Source organism: Pyxicephalus adspersus, chromosome 6 (genome assembly GCF_032062135.1).
Source record: "Pyxicephalus adspersus chromosome 6, UCB_Pads_2.0, whole genome shotgun sequence".
Lineage (NCBI taxonomy): Eukaryota > Metazoa > Chordata > Amphibia > Anura > Pyxicephalidae > Pyxicephalus > Pyxicephalus adspersus.
Genome location: NC_092863.1, coordinates 46,542,980 through 46,558,679, shown reverse-complemented (window position 1 = coordinate 46,558,679; position 15,700 = coordinate 46,542,980). Strand labels below are relative to the sequence as shown.

At 39.1% G+C, this 15,700-nt stretch overlaps 1 protein-coding gene across 2 annotated transcripts in view; it reads left to right on the top strand.

Annotated features, from left to right (window-relative positions):
- TOP3B (DNA topoisomerase III beta) overlaps positions 1-12,807 on the top strand; it is a 30,208-nt gene extending 17,401 nt beyond the window's left edge. For both annotated transcript variants that reach the window (XM_072415638.1, XM_072415637.1), the window contains exons 13-18: positions 715-888; positions 2,130-2,258; positions 2,756-2,905; positions 4,292-4,392; positions 5,787-5,988; positions 12,292-12,807. In XM_072415638.1, the coding sequence (XP_072271739.1) occupies positions 715-888; positions 2,130-2,258; positions 2,756-2,905; positions 4,292-4,392; positions 5,787-5,988; positions 12,292-12,761 (1,226 nt within the window). In that variant the 3' untranslated portion in view covers positions 12,762-12,807. The remainder of the gene's footprint in view (positions 1-714; positions 889-2,129; positions 2,259-2,755; positions 2,906-4,291; positions 4,393-5,786; positions 5,989-12,291) is intronic.
- Positions 12,808-15,700: the final 2,893 nt, after the last annotated feature.

Sequence of the window (15,700 nt, the reverse complement as noted above, 5' to 3'; positions counted from 1 at the left end):
AAGTAAAAAAATATGCATTCGGACCATAAGACGCACCCTGATTTTCCCCCCACTTTAGGGGGAAAAAAAGTGCGTCTTATGGTCCGAAAAATACGGTAGTTTTTCCCATAAATTTTTACTCCACATTTATTGTTGTGACTTCTGTCCGCTTTTGACATCTAGGTTGGAGAATTACTCATTGTTTTACTAGGCATTGAAACCAGAGGTATAGATGGATTCGAATGGCTGTCAGTGAACATGCTGTCTAATTGGCAGGGCGATAATTTATAAATACACCTCTAAGTGTTGTGAGGTCCTGGACTTCCCTCAGTAGATGTTTCATGGTCCTATTCCAGGCATCATCCAATTTACCATACTGGAGGAAGCTACCTCTGGAAAAGCTAGTTAACTGGCTCTTATGCTGATTTATGCACGTATGCATTTGTCTTTTTAATTTACCAACTCAGAGCAAGTATACAGATTAGGAAAACTAAGATTGATAAAATCTAAATTGTTGCACATCAGTAGATCAGAAAAATAATGCAAGAGGCTGAAGTAAGTGTACACAAGCCCAGTGTTTGCTTTAAATAAAGTGTTTCTTCATCACAAATTATTTTTGCAGTAAACCCTGCAGAAATATCTTAAAATAAATGCTCACTTGAATATACTGTGTTTTGTTATTAAAATAACCATACCTAATGCTAATTTCACTTTATATTTCATGGTATATTACAGGGTACACAGAAATCATGCCTTGGCAAGGTATTCCCCTGGAAGAGAGTTTTCAGTCCTGTGAAAAAGGAGAGAAGTTTAATGTGGAGGAAGTGAAGTTGGTGGAGAAACAGACATGTCCACCAGATTACCTAACAGAGGCAGAGCTCATCTCTCTGATGGAAAAGCATGGTATTGGTAAGTGATATGGTAAATATGTAATTCTCTTTTCTCATGGGTAGACTTTTGCCCTCGTCAGACATATCTTAGCACTCAACATCTAGACACCTGAATGATTGCCATTTTTTCATAAACATTTAAATTCCATTTAAAGATGGAAATTCTGGGTTTATTGCAATGCCAATAACAGAGCCACATGGAACATATAGGGACCAATGGTAGTAAATTTTAGAAAAACAATAGCATCTTTGGTTATAGGGGATGTACTAAGTGTGTGGCTAAGGTGGAAGCCCACCCCCACTTTTCACAGTGATTAACAATCACAATTATGACCAGTCTAGTCTGTCATTCCAGTGAGTTGGCATAGCTGGTACAATGCAGTTTACAACAGTATAAACTTTATATCCTAATTCAGTGAGTGAGGTAGCATGCCTACTGTAGCACAACTACGCTATAGTCAATTTGAACACAATTTAACATTTTTGCTCAAAAAGTACCTTGCATATTGTCCATGTGCTTTTCAGGGTACGGGATGGTATGATCACAGTATGTCTGAGGTTATTAAATCACTTTCACACAATTATTGTGTGAAGTAGATTTTCCATTTTGTTTAAAGTTCTACATTAACACATGGTGGACGATGTCTATCATATAAGGGCCTTACACATGATGACATTCATGAACATTAAACAAATTATATTACATTGCTTAATATACTTAATCCACCCAGACTTGCACTTCAGCAATGTCTGCAGGTGCTCACAGATAAGAGGCTATTGTCCCAGTGCCATCTCACCTCTAGAGATTGCTTTTGAACATGCTACTTAGCTGGCTTTCATGCTGATTAAGTAGCTTCAATACATTAGGTATTTAAAACAATTGTTATAATTACCCTAGCTGTTTTTGCTGGGATTTTATAATGTATGCTCTAATTACTTTTTTTTACAAGTCAGCATACATTGCCTATAATTTGTGTTTGTAACTTGGGGGTTCACTCATTGGTTTCTAATAGACCCACAACATGCATCCACACAAGCAACAGACGACTCTCAGCACACTGCCAATCTTACACCAGTAAATGGATGCATTACAGTTCATAAAAAATGTTAATGTCAATGTGCATTTTTTGGTGGGAGGGCGCATAGAGAATAGAGAAACACAATGCAGTGTATGTCAGTACATCGAGCAATGCTACATTTGTGTATAGATATGAAAAGGGCCTAGGTAATGTCTAATGAAATACACATTGTGCTCTTCAGGTACGGATGCCAGTATACCTGTGCACATTAACAATGTCTGTCAGCGCAATTATGTAACAGTGGAGAGTGGACGCAGATTGAAGCCTACCAGCTTGGGCATTGTATTGGTACACGGCTACTATAAGATAGGTGAGTACTTACAGTACAACTGAAATGAATGTCAAGTCTGATGGTGGAATAGTTCTGTTCTGTTGTGGATTCAGCAGTCCAGGAATGGTCTTTATCGATACCAACCCCCCTTCCCATCCCCACATCATGAGCTCTGAGCTTCTACAGCAGTATATGCTACAGGTATTTCCCATTAGCCCCTGCTAAGTTCCAAGGTTATTGCCTCTTTTGCCTGTGCCTCGGCCCTGACCACATTAATCCACACAGGGCCTGCAGTTGGAGACGCAGCCTTAAAAATTGGATTAAAAAAATGATTCAATTCTCCTCTACATGGAGAAGTATTTGCACATATTAACATTTATAACATGTATTTTCAGGAGCTGCCCACCTTTAGGTGTGTAATTGTGATAGTATTTACTGTACTCTTAAAAATGTAAAATGCCAATATTAATAAATGCTAATGTTTGTTTAGAGGAAAGATTGTCTGAATGTTTTGTTCCTCCATCTTACTCTTTTAGACCCAGAGCTGGTTTTACCGACTATACGAAGTGCAGTAGAGAAGCAGCTAAATCTAATTGCTCTGGGAAAAGCTAATTATCTTCAGGTCCTGGAACACACTTTGGATATCTTCAAGAGAAAGTTTCATTACTTTGTAGACTCCATTGCAGGTCAGATATCAGAACCATTGTTGTTTCTTTTCTCACAATATTTAAAGCTTGACACACACAACATTTATTTTCTTTTCCATGCTTCTTTGTGTTTATTTTTACCTGGTAATCCTGCCAGTAACACATATCCTGCCCTAGAATAACAATGTTCACTCACCATACTTTATCTATGGTGGAACAGCATAATTAACCTTTGGCTAGTATTACACAACACCTCTCTCATCTTCTCCATAATGTGTTGTTTATTTCTCAGATAACATTAGAAGCTATTTTAACTGATAATAGTTGGCAGAGGTAGAGATGCACAGAAGGTTATCAGCTCAATATATAAAATATTACAATAGATTTCTGGTATCAGCAGCATTATTATTTATTTATTTATTTATTTTATTTCCACTTTTTAAATAGATATAACAGATGACTTGTAATAGTATATTTATACAGAAAAGGGAAGTAAATAAAAGAAGTTTATTGTTGGGATTTACATACTATTTAACCCCTAACTTCAGCTAGCACAAAGAGCTATAGTGTAGGGCTACTTATCAGCAGATTGCTACTTCTAGGCCTGAACCCACTCCTAGATGGGGGTCTCTAGCGAGTCAGTATTTTAAAGTTTTCTTTTCAATAAAGCACACACAAATAAAATAAATTAAACATATACCAACATTCATATACATACAATACCCTTAGGCCATGTGCACAGGCTGTCACTAGAAGCAATCTGGCATGTTGGCATCATGGTTGTTTCTAGTGACAGATAACAGATGAACGAACGAATACTGAACACAGTGCAATTCTGTGGTAGGGAAGGGAGAAGAGCGCACAAGTGACCTGTGCTTTCCTTCATAGTAGTAAACAGTGGTCATTCCCGATTGGTCTTTTATCATTTTGCAGTGGCATATTGATGAATGATGTCAGGGGATTACTGTACAAGTCAGATTTTCACCTGAGATGAGCACAACTGCTCATCTTAGGCAACAACCAAGTGAAAATGGTAACAACCAAGTGAAACCATGTGACAAAGCTATCCATAGATCCAGGTAACTAAAGTACTTCACAAACTAGGATTTTGTACATAAAGTTGAGCTTCCCAAGACTCCCAAGACTTTCTGAAAGTCACATTAGGAGGTCGGTAGTTGGGCCTGTGAGGTGGAAGTGGAAACAAAAAGTCCAGATTTGGATGTACATTTAGGTTATGTGTACATGTCTCCACCTAATATGTGCTATTTTTTTCAGGCCAAGTAGTAGTGGTTAAATATATCTTACAACAGATTTTACACTGTGGTTTTCCCTATTGGTGAACCTCGATGTATCAACCCCAATGTATCAAAGCCTAATGCTTTATTATCATAGAGACATTCTGAACTTGCCTAATTGTTTCTGTAGGAATGGATGAACTGATGGAAGTATCTTTTTCACCTCTGGCGGCCACTGGCAAACCACTGTCTCGCTGTGGTAAATGTCATCGATTTATGAAATATATCCAGGTATGAAATGATTTATTGTAAGACAGAAGCTCTGGGTTACAAGTAGAAAAAATCAGCATACTGCGCATGCTTACAAAACATGTTTGTAAAATTAAAAAATCCAGCCAGCACTTTTAAGGAGAGTTCACACAGTCGGGCAGCATTGTGTTTACTGTTTTCTCACTGCAGGTAACCGTAGCTAATGGGCGGACACTTCAAACAATGTCTCACATAGAGAATTAACGGGCTATTTACTATTGCTCACCAAACTTCTATCTAAGCAACTTGAATGCTTATTCATTTCTAATGAACATGGCAGCTACGGCCATTCAAGTAAACCTGCACGTTGCTCATTCTAAGCAAAGCAACAGTTTCACTTTAATGCTGACATCAAAACCGTCTTGTTGTTACTTTGTTCCCCTGCACTCTCTTTCCTTCTATGTGACATCACTGTTGTTTGGCAATTGACTGCATAGGCAGGGTTTTCTGTAGAAGATAAGAAAAGGATCTTCAACCCTGTGTAATCTTTGAGTCACATGTTCACTTTAAAATCTTTTTTCAGTGATTCTAGACAAAAGCTGAATTATGCTTCACATAAATAAGAAGGTTGTTTCAACTTTTGAAATGTTTGCAGTGCATTATGCTGTATAAACTAGAATGAACAATTTGATCCCTGGTGGACTGGGCAGAGGTTTGCCTAACACACTGCAGTAGCACTCGGATAAGAATTTGAAACCTAGGAGAAGTGCATTGCATTCCCTGTACGATTTTTCTTATTGGTTGGAATGCATTTTAATGGACCTATACTCAATAACTATTTTGAAGCCTTTGATGGAAGCTGCTATATTTCAAAGTTTAAACCTAATGCTAGTTTCTGGACAGTCGCTTCACACATTTAAACCTGCTTTGAAACTAGTTTGCAACTTGTGAATCTAGAAATGGCTCGTTTTTATCCAATGCTTCTTAGAATATTGGTGCTGTGACTGACTTTCAAAATAGGATCTAAATCACTTATGTGACACAGATATCAACCAGTTCTAGTATATAACAATAATTGGCCTTCTTCCTCTTTATTTTTTTTTTGAGCTAATATAGGAACATATTGTATAGTTTAACATTTACAAATACATTCATATTTGGCCAACAATGCTTCATATCCTGTTCATTGTTCTTTTAGTGTTTATTGCCTGACCTGTTCTCTCACAATGCTGCTTGTTTAATAATGCAACAAAGCCTTTTACTCTAAAACAACTTGCTGTTGTCCAAAAAGGCTATCAAATATAAACAACTGCATTCTGGATTGTAATTTTCTTGAGAGATTGAAAATTGTCTCATATTATGTTGACATTCTGTATTCATTTTATTTTGTGATCATTGACCACAATATCCATTATAGATATCTCTTCTGATTTCAGGCTAAGCCCAGCCGTCTGCATTGCTCACACTGTGATGAGACCTACAGCCTTCCTCAGAATGGGACCATTAAACTTTACAAGGAGTTGCGGTGTCCACTGGATGACTTTGAGCTTGTATTGTGGTCTTCCGGATCACGAGGAAAGAGTTACCCTCTGTGTCCTTATTGTTACAATCATGCTCCTTTCAGGGACATGAAAAAAGGTTTGTTTTGCATCTACGTACCAATATTTGTCCTCCTGCCAGGATGGATTTTTCTAGCAATCACAAAAACCATTTCTTGGAGAAGGCTAGGCCCGGCACAGCTTCTCCACATCTTTACAGGGGCAAATTTGCACATTTGAACAGTTGAACAATCTATAATCAGAACAGGTGATCCATGGCTAGATTGTGCAGGCACAGCTGGTTACTACTTAACATCTGTAAACATCTTAAGACTGAACTACATGTAGATGCAAATAACACAAAAAATGCAGCTCTGTATTTAATGCTACATTTCTAGATGTATTTCTTAAATAGGACCAATGTACATAAATTCCCTGTTCAGCAGATCTAAAACTGAAAGAGGGAGATGCAACACAAGCAACCAGTCAATAGTGTTGCTTAGCAAAGAGCATGCTGAAAGAAGGGGGGAGCTGGGTAACAAAGTGAAGAGCTTATCAGTCTGCTGCTTTTCCTTTCACTGTCCATTCACAGGCCGGGAAAGGTTTAAGACCTTAGAGTGTTACTGAACTGCAGTAGAGAAAACCTGTTTGCCTGAAGTTCAGTATTTAAAGGCAAATTATATATGGAAAGTATAAGAACATTTCTGCAAGCACCTACTTTTCCCCTACTATCACGGTGCGTACCCAAAAGTCATCTGTTAAATAACTTTTTTATGTCCATGTATTTGTAGTGGAATCTCTCAGATGCTCAGTGTGATTTTTTAACAGTTGCCACAATATATCAGCCACAAAAGCAGTGTTCTCCCAGAAGTTTTTTTCAGCCGGGTGGTACCGTAGGAAGCTGTAGCCGGGTGGTAAAAAAGGGGGTGTGGCAAAACACAGCAAATTTAGTGCTCCCAGTTGTTTATGCCATGGGTATCCAGTAACCTCCTATTGTTTCAGTGTTCTACCTTCTCCCAATTATTTGTTACAACTTTGTAATACCTGCCCTGTTAGTATATCCAATTTTTCTATTCTATGTATTTTGCCACAACTGTCATATGCCGTGTATTGTGACCCAACTTACTAGTGTTCTAAGTTTTAAGAGTGTAATCCTTTGTAGTAGTGTAATAGTATAATGAATGTGGTGTAACAAGTTAGGCTTAGCTCATATTAGCAGCAAAAAACATTTACTCCTTCTGAGTGACTTCTGGCAACTGCTAGGCACCTAGGATCGGTAACAGGCCATAAGTGCTAGGCACCTAGGATTTATAACAGGCGGTAAGTTCTAGGCACCTAGGATCGGTAACAGGCCATAACTGCTAGGCCCCTAGGATTTAAAACAGGCGGTAAATTCTAGGCACCTAGGATTGGTAACAGGCAGTGAGTGCTGGGCACTTAGGATTGGTAACAGGGGGTGCTGGGCTTTTTCAGGGCTAGAAGTTTGAGCAGTAGTGGTTCCTGGCATGAGGAATGGACAAATGTAACCTTACTGCCGGTGTGAATTCAGCCTAACATCAGATGTGCTCCTGTGTCTATATTTAGTTACAGTGAACTTTTGTGAAAACATTTTTTTTCACTTGATTCTTTTACAAAATTAGCCCAGCAGGACCATGCTGGCTCAGCTTCCACCTTTTCTCTAATGCTCACTTGTACGTCCAGTGCTGCCTTGCACAGCGCATGCATTAGATTGAACACTTTTTTTTTTTTTTACATTATAAGAAATCCTCTGAAGATGCATGCACAGAAGGAGCAGTGCAGAACCTCTTGGGATATGTGACACAAATATTCCTGGAGGCTGCGGATTTCCCCTTCGGTCTTTACCGAAATGGAAGTGAAGACTGAAGGGGAGAGGTCCTCTCCACAAAAGTGTAAAAAAACGCACATTTTTCCATTACATAACAGAGAAAGTCACTCTTTAATATAATGTTAAAAATATGGCGATGCTTTAATAGCATCATGCATGTGATATCAGATAGGGACAAGACAGACAGTGACCCCCTCTCATCACTGCCCATATTCTATATAAAAACAGTTTGTGACGTTTATCCGCAGTGTGTAATGTTATCGGCAGCGCAGTGTGAGGGCTATGTGAGTGTAAAAGCTGCTTGTCATATTCTGCAGCCTAACAACTCGCTGTGTTCAAACCTTCAGATCTCCTAAACCGTTGGTTGTATTAACTTGAAATTTTTAAGGTAAACGTGGAGGCATAGGAAACTGAAACTGTAGGTGCAAGTGGGGGACACTTGTGGCTAAACCTTTTTAAAATGTAATTACTATGGCATTATGAGAACATAAATCTCTACCTAGCAAAATGTGCTCCCTGCTCTGTTACACATATCTGTCTGCATCTTACCTCAAACCCCAATTTCTCCAGAATTAAGAGGTGCAGGGAAACAAAAATATAGGTGGAAGTGGGAGACACGTGTGGCGATCACCTTTCATCACTGTGGCATCATTACAACATTAAAAAAAAAAAAACTGTCCATCAAAATGTACTTCCTTGTTACACACGACTGTAACCTTCCTGTAACTCAACATCAATAACATTTAGTGGGCAGAGTTCATGTTCTAATGATACCATAGTGATGAAGTTTTAGAGCATGTTATTCACAGATGTTCCCCACTTGTACCTATATTTTTGGTTTCTTACACCTCCCCATTCCCCAATTGAAGTTCAGAATGTTAGATAAGTGGACAGGAATGTGTAACAGGGCATGGAGGCCCATTTTGATGGGCAGAGTGTTTTATGTTCTAATGATGCTGTAGTAATGAGATTGTAAGGGGAGAATGTGCCCACCACTTGCACCTATATTTTCAGTTTTGTACCCCCCACCTCAGAGAAATTTGGCTTCAAAGAAGAGAAGCAGACAGTAGTCTCATAGGTATAGATTTGTGACAGGTAGGTATACTTTTAGGGGCCCCAACCCAATGCTCCTTGCTATGTTAGTGGCCCCCGGGGTCCCCAATTTGCACTTTCAATTTAGGACTCCTAGTTGCACTTTTCTCTGAAACAGCAATCCCAAAGTTCAATTTTCATAACTTTTTTTACATTAGTGACCCCCATATCATGAAATTCTTTAATGCTGGGGGGCTGAAATTGTAATAACTAGTATCTATGAGGGTCCCCTGTACACCCTGAAAATATCAGGTCATGGTGACATACAGTTTAGGAGATATGGAGGTTTGTACACACAGAGCTGTGAGGATGCGGAATTCACACGCAGAGCTAGAGGTGGATACATTTCACAGGCAGAAATCCGAGCTCGTGCTATGAGATGGGGGCGGGGCTGCCTGTGTCCCCTTCACATGAAGGCTGAACTGTGTGTGCTCACCTCTCATTGGCAGCAATCCTCTGAACGGAGCACAGATGGCACAGAGCAGCCTCACAGAGATCCGTGCATCCGAGGATGAGAGCTGCCGAGAGCTGGGCGGGGTATTCAAAGCAGCTGGGCGGAGCAACCGGCTAAAAACCTCTGGGGAGAACTATGATAAGTTTTTGTTTCAGAGTGCATTGGTTTAAGTCATTTAATTAATAAAGTAGCACTGCAAAGCAGTAATGATTGCCCACATGCACATATGTACCCACAAATTATACAGATGAGCAAGGTTCTAAAATATAAATTATTTAAAAAAAAATTACTAAGCTAATCTTTATTTGAATATCCAAAACATAAAACATCAGTACGTTTTTTTTCTTTTAAATAACACTTGTCTAAGCAAATAATAATACTAAAAAAAGTGTTGAATGGTCTCTGAATCCTTTTGCATTAAAGGGTTAGTTCACCCAAAAGTGATACTTAAGTTGAGCTTGTTGTGGAGAAGGTTATTGGCTTCTTTTATGTCTTCAGCAGTCCAGTAGTGAGATCTCACTTCTATAATTCATGCCTAATAGTTTTGGGGAATTTCCAGCCATGTTTTGGTGTTCCAGGACATCTTGTTGCATTTTTAATGCTATCCAATTAATAAAAAATAAAACAGGGAGAACAGATACCCCTCATAAGAGCCATAGTAAGTGTGCAACCAAGGAACTTAGGTGCAGTTATCTCATCTATAGTTCCCCCAAAAGGAAAAAAGTCAGGTGGTTTAACTCCCCAACATCTAGCAAAAGGTATATTATGACTTTTAGGTAGACTAACCCTAAAAACTGTTTTAAAATAAATCTCGGGGTAATCAAAGTAAGTTATTCAGGGATTTATTTTCTCTTCCTTTACTAGAAACACAAAAGGATAAAAACATTTTCCCTATTGAATAGCAATGTCATGATTTCAATGACCACCAAGACAGTTAAAAAAAAAAGGGAACATTGTTGCCATACTTACCCGTAATTTTCCTTTGCTGGGAACTCTTCCTGACAGCGTACACATGAGTAATTTTATATTACCCCTCCCAGGACTACCTTTTCTCCAATAAAAAACCCCCCTTACCCCCGCTTACCTCCCTGTTCCGTCTTAAGTCTTGCGACAGAGAGGGTAGGTAACTATGCTGTCAGGAGGAGTTCCCAGGAAAGAAAAAAATACGGGTAAGTATGGCAACAATTTTCCCTTTTCCTGGTCCTTCTCCTGGCGGCGGTGTAGCAAGCAACCCTATTTGAGGGAGGGCAAAGAAATTTTAAATACGTTATTGCTGCAAATTAAAAAATATTTATTTCAGAGCTGCACGTAACACTGAGGCTCTAAACTCAGAATCTGTGTTCGGAAAAACATTCATTCTGTAATGATTGATGAAGGTGTTAGGAGTCTTCCAACTGGCCGCTTTACAAATAGACTCTGTGGAAACTTTTGCATAGGATGCCCATGAGGTTGAGATACCCCTCAATGAGTGGGCTCTCCCTTCCTGTGTAACAGACCCAAGTTACTCTCTGGATTCCTTCTTCCAGTGACTTTCCAAAGAGCAACTTCCCCTCAAAGGGTATTCTCAACCAAAGGGTCCTTCTTGCCGTCACAGAAAAAGCCATTATTTTTGCTGACAATCTGACTAGATCCAGCAATGCTTCTGCCAGAAAATCAGCTGTTAGCTTCATTTTCGGAAAATATCTTTTTTTTTTTTGGAGGGGGTGGAGATACTTCTTTCCACTGAACAGCTTCTTTGATAGCATGTATAAATGAGTTAATTAATGAAAGATAAATTTCTTTCTTCTAACTCAGAATCTGATAAATCCGAGCCATGTGGTAAATCCCAATGCTTCACCACGCCCTCCTGTGCCATAGAACTTTTGCCTGCGGTATGGTTCTTTAAAACCTCCGCAATGGCCTGATCAATATACCCCTTCATCTCCTTGGCCTCGGTCTCTCTGTCTCAACATGCCTCTTTAAGGCATATTGCACAGACCAATTTAGAAAGCAGGGCTAATTTAAAATCTTGAATAACTTGAATATCTAATTTAAGATACACCTGTTGCTACTCAAAAATGTTTAAAAACATTTCTACCTTAACCAGGATCCTGCTCTTGAGGACGGCGGAGAGGTATCAGGAGCTAAACCCAAATAATATCAGTTACATTTTCTCAAAATTTAAACAAGAAAAGTAACCAAAAAGAAAACAAAACATTCCAAAAACTTTCCAAAACATTTCAAAAATATTCCAAAAACATTCTAACAAGGAGAAAGTTTCCACTTACCCGACATTGTCTTCAGCAGATGCTTCAGCCTCAAAAACACTCACAAAATGACATTGGAAAGTTTCCCCATTTAAATCTGGCGCCGCAGGAAATAGAGCAAAAATCACTTCCTGAAATGCTTCAGAATTGTTACTGCACATGCGCAGTAACTACCAAATCGAATTTGGCCATCTTGGAATATGACAGAAAGGCTTTCTTGGAACGCCACTGCGTATGCGCTGAAAATAGCGCATGCGCAGGTACGCTCACAACCAGGAAGCCTGTGGACTGGAGCTGCGTTCCTCCATTGGAGGAACGCAGCTCCCAGAGAAGATGAGAGGGAAAGAAGAAAAGAAGAAGCCACCTCACCAGCGTCTGATGGTCCTGGAGCAGGACAGAAAAAGAACAGGGAGGTAAGTGGAAGGGGATTTTTTATTGGGGAAAAGGTGGTCCTGGGAGGGGTAATATGGGCGGGATTACCCATGTGTACGCCGTCAGGAGGAGGACCAGGAAAAAGGTTTATCCCCTCCAAAGGGGATAAAGACAGTAGTAAAAAATTGATGGATTCTATCCTAACCCTTTCTAATAAAGAACTAAAAAATGTTTGGCATTGGCCAAATATTATATATATATAATTTGCATTACAAATTCCTTTTTAGTAAACTGCACACTGTATCCTGTAGTTTAATTAAACAAAGTACTTCTTGCCTTTTTAACCCTCCAGTTGCTAAATAACTACTAAACTTTCTCTTGTTTTCTTTTTAGGAATGGGGTGCAATGAGTGCACCCACCCTACGTGCCAGCATTCCCTAAGTATGCTTGGGATTGCACAGTGTGTGGAATGTGAGAATGGAGTGATGGTCTTAGACCCCACGTCTGGTCCGAAATGGAAGATGTCTTGTAATAAGTGTAATGTTATGGTGCACTTCTTTGAGAATGCTCATCGAGTTCGGGTGTCTGCGGATACCTGTGAGGTGTGCGATGCCGCCCTTTTTCATGTAGACTTCAACAAGGCTAAGAGCCCACTGCCTGGAGATCAAACACAACATACTGGCTGTGTGTTTTGTGACACAGTCTTCCAAGACTTGGTAGAACTCAAACATGCCACTATGAGGCATCCAATGCATAGGGGTGGGCAAGGAAGGAAACAGGGAAGAGGGAGAGGTAGAGGCCGACGAGGCAATCCTAAAAAACCAAAGGATAAAATGGCTGCTTTAGCAGCATACTTTGTATAACATGATATTTGGCATGTTTAATAAATCATTATCTTATGTTTTGAAATTCTGTCAGCTGTTTTATGCTGTGTCTGTATTAGGAGACTCCTTACTACACAGACAGCAACCAAACTGACCTCTGAACTAGTCAGGAACCTGACTAGTTCAGAAGGTATTAAAGTATAGTTTGGCATTTGCCGTTTTTAAAGGCTTAAAACACATGGGCTTCCACTTCTAAATGTTATTCCGAAACAATGTATACAGCAAGATTTCATGAAAACACCATGAAGACACCATTCAGTTTCAAAGTCAGGGATGTTAAATTTATTAGAAGCTAATAAACAAGCTGCTAGCTGGCTTCAACTGGCTTTTTCAGTAGGCTTTAGCACCATATCCTCTTACATAGTTAGGTTGAAAAAAGTCCATCAAGTTCAACCACTAGAGAAATAAACATATCCCAGATAAAAAAACATGTAGATATAGCTGATCCAGAAGAAGGCCAAAAAAAACCCTGGTTCAATTTGCTCCAACAGGAAAAAAAATTCCTTCCTTATTCCACCAGGCAATTGGATGTTCCCTGGATGAACGGTCTCTGTTTAACTTTACCTAAAAGTTTTATTACCCAGTTATACTTTATGCTTCTAGAAAAAAACATCTAGCTTTTTCTTAAAGTAATCTATAGTAGTTGCTAAAACTACTTCTTGGGGGAGGCTTTCCACATTTTCACAGACTTTACAGTGAAGAATCCCTTTCTTACCTGGAGTATAAAGAGAAAACCCAAAACTACCCAAAAAAAAAAAATGACACCTTCAATCTCACACAACAGGTACAAGATCGGGTAATGTAGTTTGGGAAAAAACTTTCCGATCTCACTGCTCTGTTCGTGATTGAGGAAAGGAAACCCTGATGACGCTTGAGCTGTCAGCACTAGAGTTGAATAGGGACAAGTCTCCACATTCAAGTCTAGTGCTGAATGGCTGAGAAAAAGAGAAATACTGAAAAGGGCTTAAGCGTCATCAGAGTTTACCTTTCCTTAGCCAATCACCGAGCACTAGAGGTAAATGGGGAGACCTGTCCTTATTTGACCTCTAGTGCCTGGGGATCCCACACTGTCAGGAGTCCCACAGCTGTGCTTATGACATGAATGCAGACATAGAGTTTAACAAAGTTACACAAAACACACACATTTATTAAATTATTTTACCATAAAAGCCTTGTCTTATTTTTTATGCATATTTTTAACCCTTTCAGGGAATGACTAAGGGGATTTATGTACCCCTGTACTCATTCCCCAGGGTGGGGCGGTGGAGATCTGGGAGTCTCCTTATTAAAGGGATTACAAGGACCTCGAGGAAATGCCCTGATGTAGATTAGCCCATTGGAATGCATAGGAATTTCAAACGGGCTTTTAAAGTCTCAGGTTAAATGCTGGGGAAAAAGTGTAGAGTCAGCCTTAAGGATGCTAATCAGAAAAGGCAGAAGGCCTTATCTGCATACCTGTTCCATGTCAGTATTGACATCTCCAGGTCTCTGCAACAGCTACAGTTGTAATAGCAGTGTGTTTTAAAAAAAAAAAAAAACTCAAAATCTGTATAATAGCTTTTATTTCCATACACATAGATGCATTGGGAACACTACACCTTCTATTTCAAATAAAAACATGAACAAATGTATAAAATTTGTGTTATTCCTTTACAGAAAGTGAAGAGAAGGAAATATTAGGCTACAAACTCAAACATTCACTGTATAAATTGAAAAAATGTTTTTGCTTTTCTTTGAATCACTGAACTAATATTTAGTTGTATAACCATTGTTTCTGAGAACTTCTGCACATCCATGTTGTATGGAGTCCACCAACTTTTGGCACCTGTGGACAGGTATTCCAGCCCAGGATGATTGGACTACATTCCACAATTCTTCCGCATTTCTTGGTTTTACCACAGAAACAGCGTTTTTGATGTCACCCCACAACTTTTCTATTGGATTATGGTCCGGAGATTGAACTGGCCACTCCATAACTTTAATCTTGTTGGTCTGGAATCAAGACATTGCTCACTGGTGTGTTTGGGTCATTTTCTTGTTGAGACACCCATTTCAAGGGCATTTCCTATTCAGCATAAGGCAACATGACCTCTTCAATATAAGGATAAATCAAACTGATTCATGATACCTGTTATCCGATATATAGGCCCAACACCATAGTATAAGAAATATCTCCATATCATGATGCATACACCTCAATGCTTCACTGTCTTCACAGTGTACTGTGGTTTGAATTCAGTATTTGCAGGCTGTCTGACAAACTATACCTCTAGGACCCCCCCAAAAAATGCATTCATCATTCTACAAAATGTTGCTTCATTTCACTTTAGGTCAATAAATGCGGTATTTGGCTAACTAACCTCTTCAACATGTCTTTTTTGAACATTAGGACTTTGTGGAGGTTTTTAGCTGATAGCGTATCATCACATAGGTGTCTAGTACTTACAGGTAACTTTCTACATAGACTACATAGACAGGAGCTTCTGGATCTTCCTGGAGCTGATCATTGTCCAAGACTTTGCCATTTTGGCTATTCTTCTATCCATTTGAATAGTAGCTTTCCATTTTTTCCTGATCTTTAAGGTTTTGGTTGCAATTTTAAAGCATTTGAGATAATTTCAGCTGAGCAGCCTATCATTTTCTGCATTTCTTTATGTTTTCCCCTCAACTATTTTTTGTTAATAAAGTACACTTCTTCTGAATAATGTCTGGAACGACTTTCTTAGAGAAATGCACTATAATCAGCATGTACAACATTTGCTGCCTGTGTTCCTTAAAGCGTACCTAAACTCAGAAATTTACCTTTACATAAAAGGGTAGACAAAAGGTAAAAATTATGTTTGTTAGTTTTTCTTTAAAGTGCAACAACCCTTTAAAAAAAAAGGGTGCAGCACCACCCCCTAATTCTAGCCTAGGCG